At 38.1% G+C, this 23,522-nt stretch overlaps 2 protein-coding genes across 4 annotated transcripts in view; one reads left to right on the top strand and one right to left on the bottom strand.

Moving 5' to 3' along the window:
* Positions 1-8,895: 8,895 nt before the first annotated feature.
* Positions 8,896-9,441, top strand: LOC149182904 (exportin-4 protein). Its single transcript, XM_089414718.1, is given in 1 exon segment — positions 8,896-9,441. A coding segment is annotated over 1 exon segment (546 nt).
* A 2,177-nt stretch (positions 9,442-11,618) lies between these two features.
* The window catches only part of LOC149182903 (type I inositol polyphosphate 5-phosphatase 2-like), a 128,735-nt gene continuing 116,831 nt past the window's right edge, over positions 11,619-23,522 (bottom strand). For 2 of the 3 annotated variants that reach the window (XM_089416993.1, XM_089416992.1), the window contains exon 8: positions 11,813-11,950. In XM_089416993.1, coding sequence (XP_089273119.1) covers positions 11,839-11,950 — 112 coding nt within the window. In that variant the 3' untranslated portion in view covers positions 11,813-11,838. Of the gene's footprint in view, positions 11,951-23,522 lie in introns of all 3 variants that reach the window. The other variant, XM_089416994.1, reaches the window with a different exon arrangement.

The following is a 23,522-nucleotide window of genomic DNA, read 5'->3' as shown; positions in this document are numbered from 1 at the left end:
TAGGTCAAAGTCCCCATTGAGGACTTCTAGGTTTTATATTAAGTCATTAGAGTCATTGTCCATTTAATGAGACCCTTCTTGGGCTTTTGAATCATGTAAAAAGAATTATTATTGAGTAAAATAAGTCATTTGTCACCTCCATACCAAGTCAGCCCTTACCTGATCAAGTCGGCCTACATCAAGGTAATTCTAACTCCATAAGAGGCTACAAATAAGGTCAGTTCAATTCATTTGAAGTAACATACTCCCAAGTTCAATATACAAGCAATAAAAGTAGAAAAGTGCGAACTTTCCAAGAGAAAAAGGAGAATTGCAAAAGAAGGATAAAAGTCGAAGTTTTGGGCTATCTCTATCTCTCATTCATACGAGGTTACTAGGTCACTACTAGGGTCGAAGATCTGCAGCTAGAGAAGTCGAAATTTTGTTGCTAGATCGAAGTTTTGTTGTTGGGACGAAGATCTATTGCTGGGAAGATCAAAATTCTACTGCTGCAAGATCTAAGTATAGGTCGAAGTTGTTGTTGAAAGGTTATCATCTGTAGAAGAAAGGAAGGGCTGACTTGGTGATTGGAGGAAGTCTCTGTCTAGATCAACAAGTCTTGGATCATCTCATGAAACTATTAAAGGAAGAGTTGTTGACTAGGTTTTCCCCTAGATAGGGGTTTTCCCCTAGATAGGGGTTTTCCCCTGGCTCTCCGACTACATCTGGTGTCTTTGATCTTTGTGTTATGGTTTGTAATGTCCCAAATGGAACAATTTGGGGTTTTCTTGAAATTCTAACTCAGAAATACTTCAGGTAAAATTTCCATTCATAAATTTGCAGCAATCGAACTCAACCCAAATTTCACCATTAAATTATCATTCATTTAACAGAAGATTGCCATGTAAAATAAAAACAAACATAGCACTGCAATCCAATGACACAATGAACAGGGAAATTCTCAGCTTTTATTATAATAGATAAACTAGGGTTACATGCATATACAACCCAAATAGTTGAGATGAAAATCTAGCCTCTAAGGTAATCTGCTGCATCGCTATGTTGGCCCTCCAAACTAAACTGAACTGTACTGCTAAGCTCTCCTGTGAACTTTGGATGAATTCACCAAGGGGAGATGGGTACTTGCCCAATCTCACTGAATCACCCGAGGGTTTTCGTCCTGGGGCTACCAATGGAGTAGATAACCAGGTTCCCAACCTCTCATATAAGAAACAATATCAAATCCAAGATATCTCCAAATGACCTCCTCCTCTTTTATAGATCTGATGGATAGATCTCCAAGCCTCTAGAAGCATCTTATTTTATTATTTTATTATTATTCTAGAAGCTCCTCAATTGACGTCTTAAGTGACCTTTTAATTTTATTTTATTTCACTTGAGTCACTTTTGGCCCATTTCCTCCAATTAATTCTTTTTCCTTAATTAAATGACTAATTAAAGTTATTTTGAATCAAGGAAAATGGTAAATCGTCCACCATACTCTCTCCGGCCACCAGAAATCACTTCTCAGCATCCCATCCTATAGATCTTCCCATTCCAGTTCCAACGAGGTATTACACTAAGGTGTTCTATCAAATATTCCTCTCGGAATGCCAACTTGAGTGTAATTAATTAAGTTGTGCCCAATAATAACTCTGCTTTACGAGAATTATCAAAACGTCATGGAACCAAAAACAAAATGTGTGAAACCACTCATGATGATGAATATCCCAAGCGAATGCCATCGGACACCATAAAAATGCCTCAAAACTCCAATGAGACCCCGGATGACATAAACCTACTCCATTGACCTAGCCATCCCCTACCCTGGGAATCCACCCTGGTTGTACTATGGAGAAAAATAAAAATGGGGACATTACATGGTTATTGGTAATTGCTTGATGAACTAAGTTAAAAAAAGAACACAAGAAAATTAATAAGAACATAAGAATATCACAAGTAATTATCAACATAAAGAAAATCTTTCTGCGTTTCTGATTTTCCAACAATTTCGTCCTTCCATAGAAGTTTGAACCAGAAGTTTAATAGACTTCTTTCCAGGAGGTAGATTTCCTATAGATCAAAGATTTCTCTTTTGAGGTAATGTTCTAAAGGATCCTCCTTTTCGATCTGAGTAGAAAACAAATAGCCACAAGAATTTCTGCCTTGACAAGATATTAAGAAGTAGATCAAGATTTTCTTGTGATGCATCTTTGCTTTATGATCGAGCCTTTGCCTTCATCAAACAAATTGTATTGCTTGCATCATAAATTCAACCTTCTATCATTATTCCTGAGACTTTCAGCATCTGAGATCTGTCTTGAAGTATTTCGGCCTTTACTGATATTTGGTCCTAAGGAATTTTGTCCTCTCTAAAACTTCTTCTTCAATGCTTTTCTACTTTCCTCTTCATGTCTTTAGTCTTCAATGGAGCCTTTAAACTTGAATTTTTAATGGACACCATTCTTACGATCTGCAATGGATGCAACTTCTTTCTGCTATTCAATAAACATCTCAAATTTTACGATAAGGATCCCATTATATGAACGAAGAGATTGATCAATATTACTCTGAAACAATCTCATTCTTGAAAGGTGTGTATCCAAATATCTTCATAGATCAATATGAAGACTTGAAGTCTTTGAGACTTAGGGTTTCAGGGTTCTTAGGCACAAACAAATCTTGTCTTTTTTTTTTTTTGCAAACTATAATAGACTTTCGGCCCTCCTCCACAAAAGATATGCTACAGACCTTTGTTGGCTTTCACAAACCTTTTCTCCTCTAGCATAGAGATGTAGTCACAAGAACTCACTCATCTTGTCTTGTCTTTAAGAGATATGTGAGTCTCCTAAGAAATGTGATTCTTAATCTACGGGTTGTTGACAGGTTAAGCCCTAAGCTTTGATCACAAAAGTGAATTTCTAGTTTGTGAGATGATCAATCCAAATGTGATCTGAATGCTCTTTTTATCCACCATAGCTCTGATACCATGTTGAATTTCTAGATGCAAACAAAACTAAACTTTAAAGTAAATTTTCATACAAATAACTACTTTAGAGTATTCCAATCATTAAACAGTTATACTTGAAAATTTCAACCATTAACTTCAATAGAGCAATAGAGATCACAGTAAAAACAATGAGATGAGAGACGCCAAAATTTCTTGGGACAAAACTCCAAAAGGGGAAAACCCACTAATCTTTCTTTATAAGAGAGAACTCAATTCATCAATTGTACATCAGAATATTCTAGTCAAAATGCCAACCTTTGACTTCAATAAATGCCAAGTCAAAACCAATCAAATGAGAGAAAAAGCCAACATTTGTTCACAGTCAACGTCTGCACAAGAGGGCCGAATTTCATCTTGAGGCTATTCGCAAAAGGGCTGAAATTCAGCCTGTAATTTCTATAGTCAAACTTCGATCAAACTTTAGTGTTTGACTTGCAGCCAACTCTCGGTCAACGGCCCAAAACAGAAGCAAATCTTCGGTCAACAAACAGTCAATGAACCACAGAAAATTTGGCCTCCAATCCTTAGTTAATAGCTTAGTGAAACAGCAGAAGTTTGGTCAAGTCAACGTTGGTCAACAAAAGTCAAAGCTCACTAGTCAAAACAGAGATAATCCTTCTTCTCACACGTGTGAACAGATCTCCTTCACTGGTCGACTGAATGAGTGATGTTGATGATGCCAAATGAGGTCAACAAATGCCAATATATATGTGAGACAAGAGGTGGGTTTTGACCTTTGGGTCAAACCCTTTCAAGTGGTGGGGCTGACTTATCCATCTGAGGCCAACTTGGATAGCTGTAAAATACGTGATTTCTCCTTCAATTTTGACCATGAAAATACCAACCGAAGCTACCAATTTCCAACAACCTTCACACTACCCACCATCAACTTCTTCGCCTTAAAAACAAGCATTTCTCTCCCAACAAAGACGCGAACTTTCATGTAACCCTCTACCACTCTCCAAAAGCATTATGGCATGCATTCTTTCCTAGACTATCATGATACCCCATTTAACCTTGACACTTAAGCTATGATCTCCCCATACCACCTCTCTTTATGACATCTTTGGGCAACCCCCAGCACATATTCCCACTCCCCCCTCCTCATGTCATCTTTTCTCTGAGTAGGATATCAAGAGAGGAGTCAAAGCTATGAGCACCAATATAGCAATGGATGAGGAAGGTTTTCAGGAATAATTCTTGAAGCATGTCATTTAGTCTCTTCAGTCCTATATTGTTGATCAATTCAACCATGCAGTTTGTTCTGGCTTCCCCCCTACTTGGGAAAGACACGTTATCCATCCAATCCACAAATCAAGGAGTATTGTGAGCTAAACAACTACAGGAATATCATAGTAGGCGACACCTTCTCTAAGCTTTACGCCATGGTCTTACATCAGTGGCTTTCCAAGGAGCTAGAGAGGTGACATCTCAGAGCTAGAGGATAGACAGGCTTCCACCCGAGTCACCAAACGATTGACCACAACTTCACATTTTGAGCCATTATTGAGGAGGCTCATCATCGCTCTTCGAAAGTCTATTGTTGATTTGTCAACTTTCGGAAAGCATTTGATACTGTGCCTAGGGAGGCATTATTGCATAGGCTTCGAGACATTGGCATATCTAAGACCCTTCTGGTAGCCATCATGAGACTATATGAGTCAGTGTTGGGTCACCTTAGGATGGCACATGGTCTTTTTGACTTTATCCAGATCCTTGAGTACCATTGGGGTAAAATAGGGGTTTCCCCTCTCGCCGACCCTCTTCGGGATTTAAATTAATGAGTTGGAATCTTTCCTCCATGAGTACATCCAGGAGGGGGATGGTCGTCTTCTACATCAGGAGTTGATCTACCTACTCCTTTTTGCAGATGACTTGGTATTGTTGGCATCTACTCTCGAGGGACTACAGAGACAGATCAATGCCCTGGCTAGCTTTTGTGACCTTTGACAATTGATGGTTAACCTACGTAAATCCAAGGTTATGATCTTCAATGATTTGAAGAAAACTCTTACATACATGCATTTCTACTTACAGGGGAAGAGAATGAGATAACCACATCATACATCTATCTAGGAGTACAGTTCACGGCACCTCGTTTTGGTATGTAGCAGTCTCTCCAGCCTTGGCTTAGCAAAGGGTATGATTCCTTGGCTCTTATCGAGAGAAGGTGCTTCCAAAATCCGTTTCGAGACACCTCGTCCAATCTCTACCTCATGGATGTGATTATTAGACTAACGGTCCTCTTTGGCTCCGAGATATGGGAGCCAAGCTTCGTATAAACGGACTGGGCCCAGCTGGAGAGAGTTCAGACCTTGCTTCTCATGTGCATCATCTGATGCAAACGTACAGTCCCAAACACCATCATTTAGGCATAGTTTGGTTCCCCCCACTTCCGCCTCGATGTCGTCTTTCACTTTGTTTCTTTCCAGCACAGGATTAGATCTTTCAGAGATTTAGCTATCAAGAGAGACCGATATCCCTACTTTGCACTTTGTTCTTCGAAGACCCTTGCTTTGGTTAACCCCTAAGGGTAGACACAAGGTTCGTTCTCAGATGTTTCTTGACTTCTCTACACACTGACCATCTCCCCAGAGTGCCTTCTCCCCTTCAGGTTCTCCCTTGTGTTGAAGAAAGTGTAACTAGGTTCAGTCTTCATAAATGTAATTTTGATCTTTGTATTTAGGAAAGAAAAGAAGTATTATTTTTGTTATTTATATCAATGAGTTTCTTAGTCATTGCATAGGTCTAGCACATGTCAAAGTGCTATAGTTAAGTCAAAGAGTCAAAAGAAATATTGAAGACCCTTAAGGGCATGTTACACCATGTATATTTATGTATTAGAGTCCAAGAAATACCTCCAAGCAAAGTCACAAGTCTCCTCCATGCAACGACATCACTAAATGAAGCAATCTAAAGCATAAATGACAAGTCGGCCTCAAGTCGACCTAAAGAAGGAGCAAACCTCTATATATAAGGGTCTGTCCACTCCTCCAAACGCAATCTACCTCTTAAATCAACAAAGAAAAGGGACAAATATATGGTGAGAAAGGACAAAGAAAGGAGCCTCTAGTGCAGCGAAGAAGGAAGGAAGAACACCGAGCCTTAGAGGATTGTTATAAGGTCTATTACAGTCACACATGCGAAGAAAAAGGAGGGTCTCTCTATTGTCATAGCAGCCCTCTATCACAATCACACATATCTCGTTAGTTGGGCTAGAAAAGTAGGCCTATTAGGCCTCTCACTCAAGCGAAGAAGGAGATCATACAAGCGAAGGAACAAGAGGACTCTAGCATAAGTATCTTGAAGAAACCATCTCACACGTGCGAGAAAATAGGGCTTCACTGCTGTCATATCAGAATTGCAACTATATCTCAAGAAAGAGCTCAGTTGGATAAGGGATAAGGTACTCTTCATATGTGAAGGAGTCTACTAAGGATCAGAGAGGAATATCTCTGCTAGAGCAAGCATAAATAGGACTACTATCAGTTGCCAAAAGAAGGACAAGTGCTTGACTTGTGCTTGGAGGATATTCTTGTCAAGTGTCTAGGGTTTGGCATTTATCAATAGAAGCTTCAATAAGAGAAATTTGAAGAACGGTTTTCCTCTCTAAGAGAGAGGTTTTGCCTTGGCTAAGAACCAACATCTTGTGTTCTTGTCTCTTGTTTTTGGTAACTATTCGATGAAGTAAGAAGAACATGCACTAATAATAAGAAGAAGATCAAATTAACAAGAAAAATAAAAGTGCTTCACAAATTGTTATCATTGCTAGAAGAATCTCATTATAACTCAGATGCCCTAGATTATTCAACACCTCTCTACATCAAGCCATCTCATGCCACCTAGACAGGCACTGAATCAATCCATTAGAGAGGATATCTATAGATTGAACATTCAAGTCACTTGGACTCCCCCCCTGACGGGCCTGGGCTCGAAGATGTCCTTCTATCTTGATCATTTCATGGAGTTACAAGACGGCATCATCGTTTGCACCCATATCCGCACAGACATTGGATGCACTCACTCAGGATCCCTTTGGGCAAGCTTTGGGGTGGTTTTCATCAACTCAGAGTGGAGACTGACCACCATATACCAAGATCTGATAAGACCTACCAAGTGTGTCACCTTCAGGATCCAGAGACAGAGAAGCACCTCATTTTTAGGTGCCCCCTATACTACAAGATCAGAGACCACTACTGCTACCTTTATAAAGACTCAAGAGGATCCCTCTCTACATTCTTCCAGTGTCCTGACCAGAGATGCCTAGCCTCTTCATCAGGGAGATATTCAAACACAGATCTCAAATCCTGCAAACCCGCCTCGGGGACAATTCAAACGATCACATCACACTTCCAATTTGATCCGACTGATCGGAGAGACAAAAGATGAGTTGAGTTCCATAATATTCTTAGATAGTAGAATAGTTAGACCTCAGGTCTCCTCTCACCCCCCTTTGGGGGCCAAACAGTATCCTTGAGACCATTGCAGAGGTATTGAATAGCACATCAGTTCACTAACACCTAAAATTTCAAAGGGATTACTTTTAGATGGTTCCAGTGCAGGGTGCCCCCCCCTCCCCCACGACCTCCTCCCCAGTGCTAGCAAAACACCCGGAGACTTATCCAAATCTTCTTTCCTTCAGCCTCAAATGCTAGGAGTATCCCTCACTCCTACATACCCCCCCAGGATCATGCAATCAAATACCTAGTTGGATCTAGAGGACTCTGATAGCAAGCTAGCACCACTGTCACCCCCCTTGCCATCGACTATCAGACTCGAACACTCTTGACATCATCGACCCTCTAGCCCTAGACTTATTCACTTAGTCTTTGTTATCAATATAATTTAGGCAAAATTAAATAAATGCAAATAAATAATAAATAACAAATAATCGTAGTTATATTTTAATAGTCATTAGTTAAAATGGAAAGGCATGTCTAAAATGACATGACCAGACATGAAGGGGCACCTACCTAGGTATATAAGCGGGCCCTCATTGTAACATTCATATAATCTTGTACTTTCATCTTATTAATAAAATATTATTTACAATACCTTTGTGTATTTTACATTTAAAGCACAAACAACTCTAAGTTTTGTTGCTTCAATGGTATCAGAGCCATTCAAGCCTTTGGATGTTATCTACTCCACAAATTTGCCATTAAGTTTAGGCCCTAAAAATCATGGAATTAAGTGAATATCATAACTCTAAACTGTTAAAGGAAATTGGAGAAGCATTACAACAAATGAAAAAATCATTTGCAAAATCATAGACTTTCAAAACACCAACAATGGAAGAGGACATTGACTTGAAAGAGACTAACAATAAAGAATGCTCTAACCAAGAAAATGATGTTGAACATGTTGAACTAGGATCTCCTGAGGATGACATGAATGAGAATGATAATCAAAGTGGGTATATGATAGCTGAGGATGAAATCAATGAGGAAGAAACCTCTGAAAATGATGAAGAAATGAAACCAAAAACCAAAAACGAGAACCAAGACCCAACGACCCTTTTCTGAAAAAGAAGATACAAACCGGAAAAACAAAAAAACAAAAAAAAAAATAGGCCCACACAATGGCTGAAGTGGATGAACTAGCTGAGCATGATAAGGTTGCAAACCTTGTCGATGAATCCCAACGAAGTTCACTGTCAGCCTTGGAACAAGTTGTGTTAATCAGAAACAATGAGAGAAGGTCCCAGTGACAGAACTTGTGGGCAAAACAATGGGCCTATTTTTCCCATATGTCTTGAATAGAGAGTTCAATGACAGCTTGCCGAGATTTACAATGAGCTTCTACAGGAGAGGAGAGGGCAGGAAATGGAGCAACCAGGAAGAGCAGAGGTGGATAGACTACACGCCACCATGCAAGCGATAGAGCAGGCGTGCAGTGAAATACAAATGCATATCAATCCAGTAGTAGCAGAGGCCACCCTTTTAGATTTCTGGCGATCTCCTCATCCATACCAATCATGCCAGTTTATTCTTGAAAAATCACATATGGCTAATGCACGGTTTCAACCTGCAGCAGCAATTCAAGAAACGACATTACGAGAATGGGGGTTTCTTTCAGTCAATGAGAAGTGTGGTTTGCGCATGTATTGTCTGTAGTACGCAAAGGCCCATGCTAATGCTCCAGAAGGCTATGTTCAAGTTAAGGTTGTTGCTGTTGCAGTGGTATTAACAAAGAGAAGTTGGCTTGAATTTGTTGAAGTGGAAGGGGAAGCTTTTTTCAATGAGGTGAAACAAATTGTTTTAGGTGCTCACAGTGTAGCTTCCCTGAGCACAGGGATTACTTTTCTAGAGTCACTGGTTCTGAATTTTCACCTTCAACCGCTAGTGCAATGGGGCTTCCTGCAGAGTTCCATGAAGACTGTCGAGCGTCCTTTGAATTGGGTTATTTGTAGCGATTTTATAGTTGGGCTCAAGAGGCCACTTTCAATGTAGCTCAAAGAACATTCCAAGGCACAGGACTTGCTTGGCATGATCTTTTACTATCTCCAAAAATGTTAACTGGCTTCCAATGTTCTATTCAATGTTGCGACAACATAGCTCAGCAGATGGGAGTTGGATGGATTCTCCTCTTGTTGTTTCTTGTCGGCAGCTTATTGTACAACTATGTTGTTTGAATGGAAGTATCTTCACTTCAGGCAATGGCCAAGCACAAGAGAAAAACTTGTAGTGAATTCTTTCTAGAATCATGGCATGGATTGATCCTACGAATGCCATGATATCAACTATTAAGTCTAGGAAAAGTGAGAGTGAGTTGATTGATGGTTGTCGTGCATTGTTTTCAGTAGCAAGTATGATTGCTTCCACTGTATTTGATCAACTGCTCAAAGGTTATTCAAGGCATTTGAGTACACTCAGTTTATTATCCTCCTTGACTTGTGAAGTTATAAAAACTAATGTGAGCGATCAAGAAGAGGAGACATGGAGTCAAGAAGCTCTGGACATTTTATTAGACACATGGAATGTTTTCTTGCAACCAACAAAACGTAGTAAGAAACCACCACCTTTAGCGCTAGGAGTGAACGCAGCAGCTATTGAGCTAACAGTCGCTGCCCTGACTGTTGCTCTATCTCGACTGCCGACCATCAAACCTCATCCTTGACTTTGTCTTTGCCCCTGTCGGCACTGTTGTTGTCACTCAATGGTTCCTCTGTTGTCGGTCTCCCTATCACCATCACCATACACCAATGCGCAGTCGACCGAACTCCATTTGTGTCTGATGTCGATCCACCGTGTCGCCACAAGCCCGACAGTAGTCAGTCGTATTTGTCCATTCGAGCAAGCACGGCGTTTGAACAGTGGTCCTTTGTCACCGTTTGAAAGGAACATTTCTTTATTACTTAAGGGTTATATAAATCAAGTTATATAGTTTAATATAATTCAATATATATATATATATATATATTGAAAAGAAGTTATATAATTAATTAATTATTTAAAAAAAAAATTATAAAAATATATATATAATAGAGAGCACATATAAGACGACGAAAAGACATGTCGAAATGATGTGGGCACGTGAAGAAATTTTCAACGATTAAGTTTTGAGGACAAAGCTCTTTGAAGAGAGACAATGTTATGAATATAATTTAGGCGGAATTAAATAAATGCAAATAAATAATAAATAATCATAGTTATATTTTAATAGTCATTAGTTAAAATGGAAATGCATGTCTAAAATGACATGACCAGTCATGAAGGGGCACCTAACAATGTAAACTTTGAAACGGGCACTGACATTGTTACCCATTTCGTAGAGATAGCAAAAAAGTGACCTGATTTTCAAAAGGGGTGATACAGAACACACGTTTTTTTTAGAGCATAATTTTTTGCACTTTAATTTTATTTATGTACATTACGTTTTAGAATGGTAGTGATTTTCATGTTGATTTTAAAAAGTGGGTATTCTGCACCAGACCCTTTTTTTAAAGGACCTATTTTTTGACATTAAATTTTCTAATGTATGAAATGTAAATAATTATTTTGTAAATTTAATAATTTTTGAAGTGGTCGTTTTCTTCATATTTTCTTGTTTTTTATTTTAATTTTAATTTTTTTGTAATGAAGTTTTTATTGTTTTGCATTTTTAAATTAGAAGGTTCTAATTTTTTTGTAGTGAGGTTTTTATTGTTTTGCATTTTTAAATTAGAAGGTCGATATTTTGAATTTTCGATATTCTACATATTTATACATCCTTAATTAATTTTTCAATCCACATGAAATAATTGTCTCTAAAAAACAATATTTTTTAACAATGGACATAAAAATAACCATTTTTAACATAAATATAACTAAAAAACTACAAGTTTTAATAATTTTTTGCTAAAATTGACATGTCAAAATCACAATTTTTATACAAAAATTTTAACTAAAAATGGGTAAATAATAGTTTTTTTAATGAATTTCATGTCAAAAAAATAATAATAATCACTTTTTTTTCAAAAAAATAATGATTAACTTAAAAATTAATGCAAAAACCACATCTTACAAATATTGAACGCATAACAACCTTAATTGAGTGTTTATTCTTCTTATAAAATGTCAAAGTCAAAGCATTGCAAAGCTTGATTTCCAAGCATAACTTAAATTTAATCAACAATGTCATGTAATCCAAACTCTTCGTCCTCTAGGGATTCATCATTGTCTTCTTCCACAATATTTTCTGCTTCTTTTGCTCATTTTCCTCTTCTAATGGATCTTTGATGTCTGCGAATCTCCCAATGTATGTCTTTCCAAACATTCCATGTAATGGTGGTTGGGGTTCCTTTGCCTTTTTTGCCACATGTGATTCACTAAAGTCCCCTTTCTTCAACCCAATTTCTTGCATTGCATCTAGAAGAAATTGAAGAGCATTAATTCTTTGTTGAATGAAATTGCACTGTATAGGATCTTTTTCAATTGCAATGCAATTTCTTCCTTTGAAGGCAACATGCTAGTGTTGTACCTAATTATCAAGCACAAAATAAATAATGAAGTAAATTAGTACAATGACATATAAATTAATAAATAACATATTGAAATTCAATTCCATATAATAAAACTTACCTGAGCCAGAAAATAAATCCAAAACCCAATCTCCTTCATTTCACTGCCGCAAAGACATAGCTAAATCGAGCTCCTAAATAACATTGGGTTACATTATTTAAGTGCTCAAACGGCTTGATCGAGCGCTTAAAAAGGGCTCAATTGAGCAATCATTTTTTCCACCCAAACGTGCCATCTCTTGCAAAAAAGTGTAACGCAACTCCATGCTTTCACCCTTATAGATTATGAATTTCTAACAATCTATATCCTAATTATTATTATTATCCAAGTTTAGGGTCATAGCCAAGCCAGACACCAAATTGGTGTATGAAACCCCCTTGTTTGTGGGACAAGAGACCCACCTCCATGCAACGATTTGATTATTGTCTACGAAGGCATACCGACTCTAACCCCTTTTGGTTTTTGAACCTATGACCTCTTAGGAGGAAACACATGCTCTTAACCATTAGGCATTTGACCTGAGATGCCTCATGTTTAACTCTAATGTTATAGGAGCATTTTCTCAAGAACTCTATCCAATAATTGGACCTCACACACTCTATTGACCTCTAATTTCAGTTCTGTGGCATTTCAAAGTTTACCCTCCAAAACGCATTTAAGGCCATAAATCACACTTAATATTGGTTTACTATATTTGTGAAATTTCTAATTCTTTATAACTAATCATTTAGTTTGGGTTGTTGTTTCTAAAAGGGTATGGCCCAAAGCTTAATTATGTCCAATGTCACTTCATAATCTAATCATATGTAAGAAAGATCTCTTCCACTTGAATTAATAAGACACTAGAAACCTCACATGCTCAAAACAAACCTATTGAAAACCAATTTGATTCAATAGACCTAATCAAAACAAACATACAAGAGAATGTAAAAATGAACATTTTATCATGAAAGGCTGAAATGGTTAGAAATTTTCTTGAATAACTATTTCAAATACCATTTAAGAAAAGATGGTAATGCAAGCACATAGAACCAATAAATAAGATTTCAAAGATGCAAGAGAATGTTATTGCCTAGGGAACAAATCTCTAGTCTCTCTACAAACAAGCTACACCAAAACCATAAAAAAACTAAGCAAGTTATTAAACCTTCCTAATTTTAGTTTATTAAGCATAAGTCACTATGTGTTAAATATCAGTCTAAAAATAAAATAAGTAACTTGCACCTCAAACTTACATTGAAAAGAAACATTAATACAAATGATCCAATTTCAATTGAGAACAATAGTTTATTACAAGGAAAACAAAAAGAACAAACCCTTCTAATTCTAATTGAAACAAAGAGAAAATTTCAATATAAAAAACCCAACACCCATATCTAGATACATTATCACCGCATCTCTTTGACTATAAATCAAGCACTGGAGAAAATTTTTAATATAAAAACTTGAGCACCCATATATAGATACATCAACACCCCATCTTTTTGAGTAAAAATCAAGCACTCCTCTTTGTACACTAAAAAGGAGGGATGAATCAGTCTATCTTGGTTTATGAGGAGCAATTAAAGGAATTTTCTTTATAATCTTCTAGTTTAGATCGACTAAATAAAAAGGTCTAATAACTAATCATTTAGTTTGGGTTGTTGTTTCTAAAAGGGTATCGCCCAAAGCTTAAGTATGTCCAATGTCACTTCATAATCTAATCATATGTAAGAAAGATCTCTTCCACTTGAATTAATAAGACACTAGAAACCTCACATACTCAAAACAAACCTATTGAAAACCAATTTGATTCAATAGACCTAATCAAAACAAACATACAAGAGAATGTAAAAATGAACATTTTATCATAAAAGGCTGAAATGTTTAGAAATTTTCTTGAATAACTATTTCAAATACCATTTAAGAAAAGATGGTAATGCAAGCACATAGAACCAATAAATAAGATTTCAAAGATGCAATAGAATGTTATTGCCTAGGGGACAAATCTCTAGTCTCTCTACAAACAAGCTACACCAAAACCATAAAAAAATCTAAGTTATTAAACCTTCCTAATTTTAGTTTATTAAGCATAGGTCACTATGTGTTAAATATCATAGTCTAAAAATAAAATAAGTAACTTGCACCTCAAACTTACATTGAAAAGAAACATTAATACAAATGATCCAATTTCAATTGAGAACAATAGTTTATTACAAGGAAAACAAAAAGAACAAACCCTTCTAATTCTAATTGAAACAAAGAGAAAATTTCAATATAAAAAACTCAACACCCATATATAGATACATTATCACCGCATCTCTTTGACTATAAATCAAGCACTGGAGAAAATTTTTAATATAAAAACCTGAGCACCCATATATAGATACATCAACACCCCATCTTTTTGAGTAAAAATCAAGCACTCCTCTTTGTACACTAAAAAGGAGGGATGAATCAATCTATCTTGGTTTATGAGGAGCAATGAAAGGAATTTTTTTTGTAATCTTCTAGTTTAGATCGACTAAATAAAAAGGTCTAATAGCTAATCATTTAGTTTGGGTTGTTGTTTCTAAAAGGGTATGGCCCAAAGCTTAATTATGTCCAATGTCACTTCATAATCTAATGATATGTAAGAAAGATCTCTTCCACTTGAATTAATAAGACACTAGAAACCTCACATACTCAAAACAAGCCTATTTAAAACCAATTTGATTCAATAGATGCTGCTCTGTGCAAACGATTGACGGAATATTAAACTAATTTTGTTGTTGTTGCTGCAGCAGTAGCTTTAATGTCTTTGGGCGAAGAGGTAGGAGGTCGAGGCACGTACTGAATCAAATGGGGAAAATTGAGAATAGCAGAGTTCCCTTTCAGAGCAAAAGCTGCATGTAATCAACAACTCAGTATTATATAACGGGGAGATATGTTGCTTCGCTTCATATATTCAACATATATTTCGCAATGTAATGCGCACTGTGTTCAGTGGGTTCACTTGAAGAAGCCGTACACAATATCATTACATTTTCATGGTGACACTTTATGTTGATCATTTAATCAATATTGGGAGTAGTGTCGAACTTTCTCTCTTACATTTCTTTTGAGTAGTGTTAACCTTTCTCTATTACATTTCGTAGATGGATGCAAAATCTTTCTCCCTTGAATTAAATACGATTTGCCCCACATCATATTCGTTAATAGTGAAGTTGACTTAAGAATTAGATGTTTTAAAAGTTAGAGATATTTTCAAAATGCCATAGAAGGTCTTTCAGGAGTGAAAGGATTAATATTTAATGTTATTGTAGGAATTTACAGGGTAAGTTCCTCAGACAGAACACCAAAGGACACCGCTCACAACCAGATCGCAGATCAATACACCAGTATTTTTGACGTGGTTAAAACCCTCAAAGAGGGAAACAGTCCACAGCCTGAGCCAACGTGGCCACTTCAGGCAATTTATTAATAAAAGAATGAAATTTACATATGCTTCTCTCATGCACGGATTACCCTACAAATGACCTCCATGCGCTTTAAATAGAAATCATGGACCAATCGGGTGTCAAGCCACGGATCAAGTGTCGGTAATACCGAGGAGAGAATGAACCGTCGGATCACTACATATCGTGACCGTCGGATTGTAAGTTACAAAATGTACAACGGTAAAGAAACACACTTTACCTAACTCTATACTAGACCAAGTTGTACTTAACTATTTCCTATGTGTCGAAATATCCTAACATCCCCCCTTAAGAACAACTTGGGATAGGATTGAAGGATTTACAAATATGACACAATAGGAGAAGGAAGGAGGAACTAGAGCCTATCCCCCCTTAGTGACAACTTCCTGAACTCCAACCATAAATCGAAGTTTAGTGAACTTCGCCTCTGTGAGAGCCTTTGTAAAGATGTCTGCAACTTGATCATCTGTTGAACAATATTGCACTTCAAGAACATGGTCATGGATGAGCTTTCTGATGAAGTGCATGTGCAGTTCAATGTGTTTGCTGCGCTGATGTTGGACTGGATCTTTGCATAGCTGAATGGCACTTTGATTATCACACCAAAGTGTAGTCGGATGCTGCTTCTGAAAGCCAAACTCTGACAGGATCTGACAAAGCCACAAGGCTTCCTTACTAGCTTCTACAGCACCACGATACTCTGCTTCTGCTGATGAAAGAGAAATGGCAGCTTGTTTCTTACAAGCCCATGTAATAGGTCCTGAACCAAGAGTGAACACATAACCGGCAGTAGACTTCCGATCATCAGGGTCACCAGCCCAATCAAAATCAGTGAAACCAACCAATAGAGGAGCTGCTTCGGCACTGTAATGAATCCCAAACTGAACTGTACCTCGAACATAACGAAGTATTCTTTTAGCTGCTTTCCAATGACTTTCACGTGGGTTTTGCATAAACCGAGCAACAAGGCCAACAGCAAAGGAAAGGTCAAGACGAGTATGGGTTAGATACAAGAGTTTTCCTACAAGTTGACGGTATAAGGTAGCATCAACTTCAGGAGAAGTACAAGTGACTGAAAGTTTGACTCCAGACTGAAAGGGAGAAGGGGCTGGCTTACAGTCTTCCATGTGAAAATGACGTAGAATATCACAAGCATACTTGGACTGGGAAAGGGAAATACCCTCCTTGGATTGCAAGACTTGAAGACCGAGAAAATAGTGTAAGTGTCCTAAGTCTGTCATTTCAAATTTCCTTTTAAGGCTAGACTTCACATGGTTTATAAGGTTGGGATCACTACCAGTAAGGATAAGATCATCAACATAAAGAACAAGGATGATAAGAGAGTTGCCCACTTTCTTGGTGTAGACAGTATTGTCAGAATGACACCTAGAAAAGCCAGATTCTAAAAGAAAGCTATCCATTTTGGCATACCAAGCTCGAGGAGCTTGCTTGAGACCATAAAGGGATTTCTTAAGTCGACATACAAGGCTGGAGTCTGTTTGTATGAAGCCAATGGGTTGTTCCATATAGATTTCTTCATGCAAGTCCCCATGCAAGAAGGCAGATTTAACATCCATCTGATGGACTTCCCATTTGAAAGAGGCAGCAAGGGAAAGAACAAGGCGGATAGAGTTCATTTTGGCAACAGGGGAGAAGGTTTCAGTGTAGTCAATGCCTTCAACCTGTGAAAAACCCTTAGCAACAAGACGAGCTTTATGTTTATCAACTTTCCCATCTGGTCCATACTTGGTTCTGTAAACCCATTTGCATCTAACAAGTTTTCGTCCCTTTGGTAAAGGAACAAGATCCCATGTATCATTTGCCAACAATGAATGATATTCTTCATTCATAGCTGCTTCCCAATCTGGATGGCCTGAAGCTTCTGCAAAGGTGTCAGGATCATAATTTACTGGAGCTTGAGCCAGTAAAGAAGAGGCTCTCTCGAACTGAGAACGTGTACGTCGCTGATCTGTAGGATCACCGACAAGATCACCTGCTGCATCTCGAGTAGCACGAACCCATTTTGGAAGCTGAGGAGCTGAAGGAGGATCCTGAGATGGTGGGGGAGGATTGTCATCCTCACTTTCATCATCTGAAGAAGAAATGTTTTCAAAAGTAGAAGAGATAGGGAGAGGTGGCACATCCGCCGGACTAGGCTCGCAGGCCGATATATTTTCATCAAATTTTACATCTCTTCTAATGATAACATTTTGGACTTAAATGGAATAAGTCTATAGCCTTTGACATCTTCAGAATATCCAACAAAAGTACATTTTTCACTCTTAGGTTCTAAAGCTTTATGCTTTTCATCTGGAATATGGGCCCACGCTTCACTTCCAAAAACACGAAAGTGACTTACATCTGGTTTGATTGAGCTCCATGCTTCTTCTGGAGTGATATTCTTTAAAGCCTTAGTAGGAGTGCGATTTATTATGTAATTTGCACAGTTAATTGCTTCTGCCCAAAAACTAAGACCAAGTCCTTTAGATTGTAGCATACAATTAGCCATTTCCTTTAAGGTGCGATTCTTCCTTTCAGCTACACCATTTTGTTGTGGAGTATATGGAACAGTATGTTGCATTTGAATTCCATTCTCAGTGCAAAAGTTGATGAATGTGTTTTTAACATATTCTCCGCCATTATCAGATCTTAGCTTAAGAATTTGATGTCCAGATTGTTTTTCAACAAAGGCTTTGAAGGCCAAGAATGTGTTAAATACTTCACTCTTGAGTTTTAAGAAGTATACCCAAGTGCGTCTGGAGAAATCATCAATGAAAGTTAAGAAATACTTGCAGCCAAAGAATGAAACAACAGGAAGTGGACCACATAAATCACTTTGCACAAGCTGTAAAGGGGCTGAGGCGTGCCAAGAGGCACGTTTTTCAAAACTGTCCCGATGATGTTTTCCGAGTACACATCCGGAACAAACACCATCTCTGCAAGATACCATAGGAAGACCTGTCACCATATTTTCTTTACATAGATGCTGAAGGGAGCGATAGTTTAAGTGACCAAATCGCTCATGCCAAAGTTTGCTCACTTCATCGTTATGAGCAACAAATACTGAGGGAAGATTTGATGACCCAAAGTTGTGAAACTTATACAACCTTGTAGAATCATCAGCAATGCCAGTAGCTAAAATCTTTTTAGGATCTCTTAGGTCCTTGATTACAACATCATGAGGTGAAAATTCAACGATTTTACCTTCACCTGAATGAGTTATCTGATATACAGATAGAAGGTTGCAGGATAAGGTTGGAACACATAATACATCATTAAACTGACCATTGTCTAGATGAACAGTTCCAGTCCCTACAACACTAAGAGATCTATCATCACCAACATATATATTTTTGGTGTTACAATCATTTAAAGAAGAAAACATGGCTTTGTTTTTGGCCATGTGATAAGAAGCTCCAGAATCAATGAGCCACTCATGAGAATGAGAAGAAGAAGATACATTTAATGCATAGCCAGACCGAGATGCTTGACAACCACATGCAGAAAGTGCCATTCCTGAAGATGAAGTTGAAGTTGAAGATTGCCCCAAATGGATGTTATGCTTCTTCATTGCTGCTTCCAAGGCTTCCATCTTCTTAAAGCATTTCGATTCTAAGTGGCCATCTCGATTACAAAAATTGCAATGTCTATCAGTCTTCTTCCCTTTGTTTTTATTTGTCTTATCATTTTGTTGAAATGATTTTTCATTTTGGGGCTGAAATTGCTTAGGACCCTTGTTAGGTTTAAGACCATTCTTTTTAGGATATGACTTCTTAGGATTCTTTGAATTTGGTTGCTGCTGGGCGGCTAACGCTTTCTTGGAAGAGTTTCCAAGATTAAGAAGACCAAGGTGTAAGAGTTTTTCTTGTTCTCTTATTAAAGAATCACAAAAAGAGTCAAAGGAAGGGGGCTTGTACTCTGTTCCTTGAGAAATGAAGGCTTCTCTTGTAGAATGGAAGGTGGAAACAAACACAGAGTAGGCTGGTCCCAACTTAGTAAGAATGGAATAGATAAGGTTACTATCTTCTTTCTTAACTTTAACACCTTCCAAGAGATATCTAAGGGTCTTGAATTTGGACAACAAATCTTCAATGCAAGAAAAATTATTAGGGTCCAATGTAAGCAACTCATTTTCAAGTTGATGGGCTCTAAGTTCATTTTTAATCCCAAAAACTTTATTGATTTGTTTCATTGCTTCATCAGGAGTATCAAGTTCTGCAATATGGAATCTAAGATCTGGAGAAATAGACATCCCTATCAATCCACGTGCTTGATCTTGCCTATTTTCCCATTTAGCAGCCTTATCTTCATCCTTTGGTTTCTTTTCTTGGCCTGAGGCTATTCGGTAGAGACCTTTACTTCTAAGTAAATCCTCAATGTAGGACAACCATTGGAAGTAGTTGGTGTTGTCAAGGGTAACTTGATATTGACTTTCCATTTCAACGGAAACTGAAGCTAAAGATGCTGAAAATAAGTGTTCCAATGGATAGATCTCGAAAAATTAGGCTGGTTTAAAAAAAACGGCTCTAAAAACGGCTTCCAGATGAAGAAGTTATGGCTTTTTGAAAAAAGTTGATGAAGTCACCGACGAAGTGCGGGAATGTGCGGAAATGAAAAAATCCGCCCCCAAAAAATGGAGACTTGAACCCAAGACCTCTACTCTCTTAGAATAGCTTTGAACCAATTGAGCTATACAAAAAATTTGAGAGAGAGAGAGAAAGAGAGGGGGGTTGATGCTTTGGGTTGCGTGCTTGCTTTGAGAAGGCTCTTTTTCCCTACAAAACAAAAAACACAAAACCCAACACGGACATGCAAAGAAAACGAACCTTACGGCTCGAAGTTAGCTTTAGCCTAAAAACTAAATATTTTCAAAAATGAACCTTGCGACTCAAAGTTAGCTTTGGCCGGAAACTAAATATTTTCCTCAATGTTTCTGATTTTCTGAGATCACCCTAAGGCGTATGGAAAAGAGCATACGCATGAGAAAAATCCTTCCTTTCTGTTTCTGATTTGCCCAGATCGCACAGAGTCGCAGGGCAAAGAGCATACGCAGAAATGAAAGGTATAGATCCAGTAATAAAAAAGGCTAAATAAACCGAAACCGAAATAAACAGAGAGAAAATAACAGTAAACTGCAAATAAACACTGTATACCTCCAGATCTTAAAAATGACGCAGCTAGGGCTACCGGAAACCTTTTCGCGTGAAACGAAAGGGGTTCCTCACTGGAACAGATGCTCCCAACACAACAGAGCAGTCCTCTCGGCCCGAAAGCAGTCAGAAACAGCAGATCTAGGAAATAGCAATCGGATGCAGTTCTACCGGCTTCAGATTTGGATCACCAACGGACGCGGCCCTCCAATAGCTCTGATACCATGTAGGAATTTACAGGGTAAGTTCCTCAGACAGAACACCAAAGGACACCGCTCACAACCAGATCGCAGATCAATACACCAGTATTTTTGACGTGGTTAAAACCCTCAAAGAGGGAAACAGTCCACAGCCTGAGCCAACATGGCCACTTCAGGCAATTTATTAATAAAATAATGAAAATTTACATATGCTTCTCTCATGCACGGATTACCCTACAAATGACCCTCCATGCGCTTTAAATAGAAATCATGGAACAATCGGGTGTCAAGCCACGGATCAAGTGTCGGTAATACCGAGGAGAGAATGAACCGTCGGATCACTACATATCATGACCGTCGGATTGTAAGTTACAAAATGTACAACGGTAAAGAAACACACTTTACCTAACTCTATACTAGACCAAGTTGTACTTAACTATTTCCTATGTGTCGGAATATCCTAACAGTTATTTCCTAAAGGATATTTGTGTGCAGTCTCATTTATTTGATTCGTAATCAAATTATAAAAAATCTTTATTATAGGATTTAAAAGAAATCCATTTAAAAATTGTATAGATAATGGCGCATTCTTTAGAAGACTCCTTCCCTATCAACCACTTAAGACGAATATATAGCAAAGTAATGTGGAGTTATACGTCATGCGCACATGGGACGATTGGGCGATTTTGAGAATCGCCCCACCACCCGACGATTCTCAAAATCGCCCCAAACAATGCTTCCCAGAACAGGAGTTCCTCTTCGTGAGGTAAAATTTGCAGCAATGCATGAAAATAAGATATTTATTAGGGTTTGATGCAAATAGAAATGCAGCACAAGAAAAAAATAGGGTTTGATTTGAGCACTATTTTCACAACCCAAAGATCACTTACCTGATTGCTGAATCCAACGCCGACGCCGAGAAGAATGCGGCCGACTATAAGCATGGTGAGATTCGCAGCTCCAGCATTCAAGATCACTCCTAGGAGGAAACTGAGGCCTCCGACGATTATGCTTACTCTTCGCCCCTTGCTTCGCGTTACATGCGAGGCCCCGAATGTGGCAACCAGGCCAGCAAGATAAAGAGACGAAGTGAACAGAGTGAGCAGCTGGTTGTCGTATTTGCAATTTTACAGTAGTCTGTTTCACGCAGGTGATGCTGCTTTCGTCGGTAGACATGTGGAAAAAAATTCTCGAGGAAATCGTCCATGGATGTTACACGGCCTGTTACACATTCAAAAAACCCCAATTAGTTTTCAAAATGTCGGCAATTTTCTAGATTTTTAAGCTCCTCCTACAACCTAAAGCTACTTCTGCACACATAAATCACAGTGAAATGTTTGTAGAGACAGTGAGATCTTTTGGAGTGAAGTAATTGTGCAAATAACGAGTCATTAAACATGAAATTTCCGGATTGAAATGTTCAAATTTTGAATCATTTCGCCTGAATTAAAATATTTGTGTTTGTCTCATCATAATCCAACAATTGTTGAAAGCAATTGTATGTAGATTTAATACAGAATGGGGAATTCTGAGAATAGCAGAGTTCCCTTTCAAAGCAAAAGCTGCTACATCATGCACATGGGGCAATTCTGAGAATCGCCCCGCCACCCAGCGATTCTCATAATTGCTCCATCCAGGGCTGGAATTTGACTTACGGTGTAAATTTCTACACATCAAACTTGTCCTATATATCACTGACCCGTCATATTGACGTTTAACTTGGGATTGGAACCGTTCAAATCTATAATACCTAGCACCAACAAAGGTAACGCCAGGTAGGCTACTAATGTTTAATATGTATCTGGTATCTAGTTTTGTTTGCTTCTTTCTGTAGGAATTTACAGGGTAAGTTCCTCAGACAGAACACCAAAGGACACCGCTCACAAACAGATCATAGATCATTACACCAGTACTTTTGACGTGGTTAAAACCCTCAAAGAGGGAAACAATCCATGGCCTGAGCCAACGCGGCCACTTCAGGCAATTTATTAATAAAAGAATGAAAATTTACATAAGCTTCTCTCATGGACGGTTAACCTACAAATGACCCTCCATGCTCTTTAAATAGAGATCATGGACCAATCGGGTGTTAAGCCATGGATCAAGTGTCGGTAATACCGAGGAGAGAATGAACCGTCGGATCACTACATATCGTGATCGTCGGATTGTAAGTTACAAAATGTACATAGTAAAGAAACACACTTTACCTAACTCTATACTAGACCAAGTTATACTTAACTATTTCCTATGTGTCAGAATATCCTAACATCCCCCCTTAAGAACAACTTGGGATAGGATTGAAGGATTTACAAATATGACACAATAGGAGAAGGAAGGAGGCACTAGAGCCTATCCCCCCTTAGTGACAACTTCCTGAACTCCAATCATAAATCGAAGTTTAGTGAACTTCGCCTCTGTGAGAGCTTTTGTAAAGATGTCTGCAACTTGATCATCTGTTGAACAATATTGCACTTCAAGAACATGGTCATGGATGAGCTTTCTGATGAAGTGCATGTGCAGTTCAATGTGTTTGTTGCGCTGATGTTGGACTGGATCTTTGCATAGTTGAATGGCACTTTGATTATCACACCAAAGTGTAGTCGCATGCTGCTGCTGAAAGCCAAACTCTGACAGGATTTGACGAAGCCACAAGGCTTCCTTACTAGCTTCTACGGCACCACGATATTCTGCTTCTGCTGAAGAAAGAGAAATGGCACCTTGTTTCTTGCAAGCCCATGTAATAG

The sequence above is a fragment of the Pinus tabuliformis genome, chromosome 3_2 (assembly GCF_031772625.1).
Source record: "Pinus tabuliformis cultivar Carrire ecotype Pingquan chromosome 3_2, CPIR1, whole genome shotgun sequence".
NCBI classification, from domain to species: Eukaryota; Viridiplantae; Streptophyta; class Pinopsida; order Pinales; family Pinaceae; genus Pinus; species Pinus tabuliformis.
Note: the sequence above shows the minus strand (reverse complement) of the source record. Positions and strands in the feature narration are given on the sequence as shown.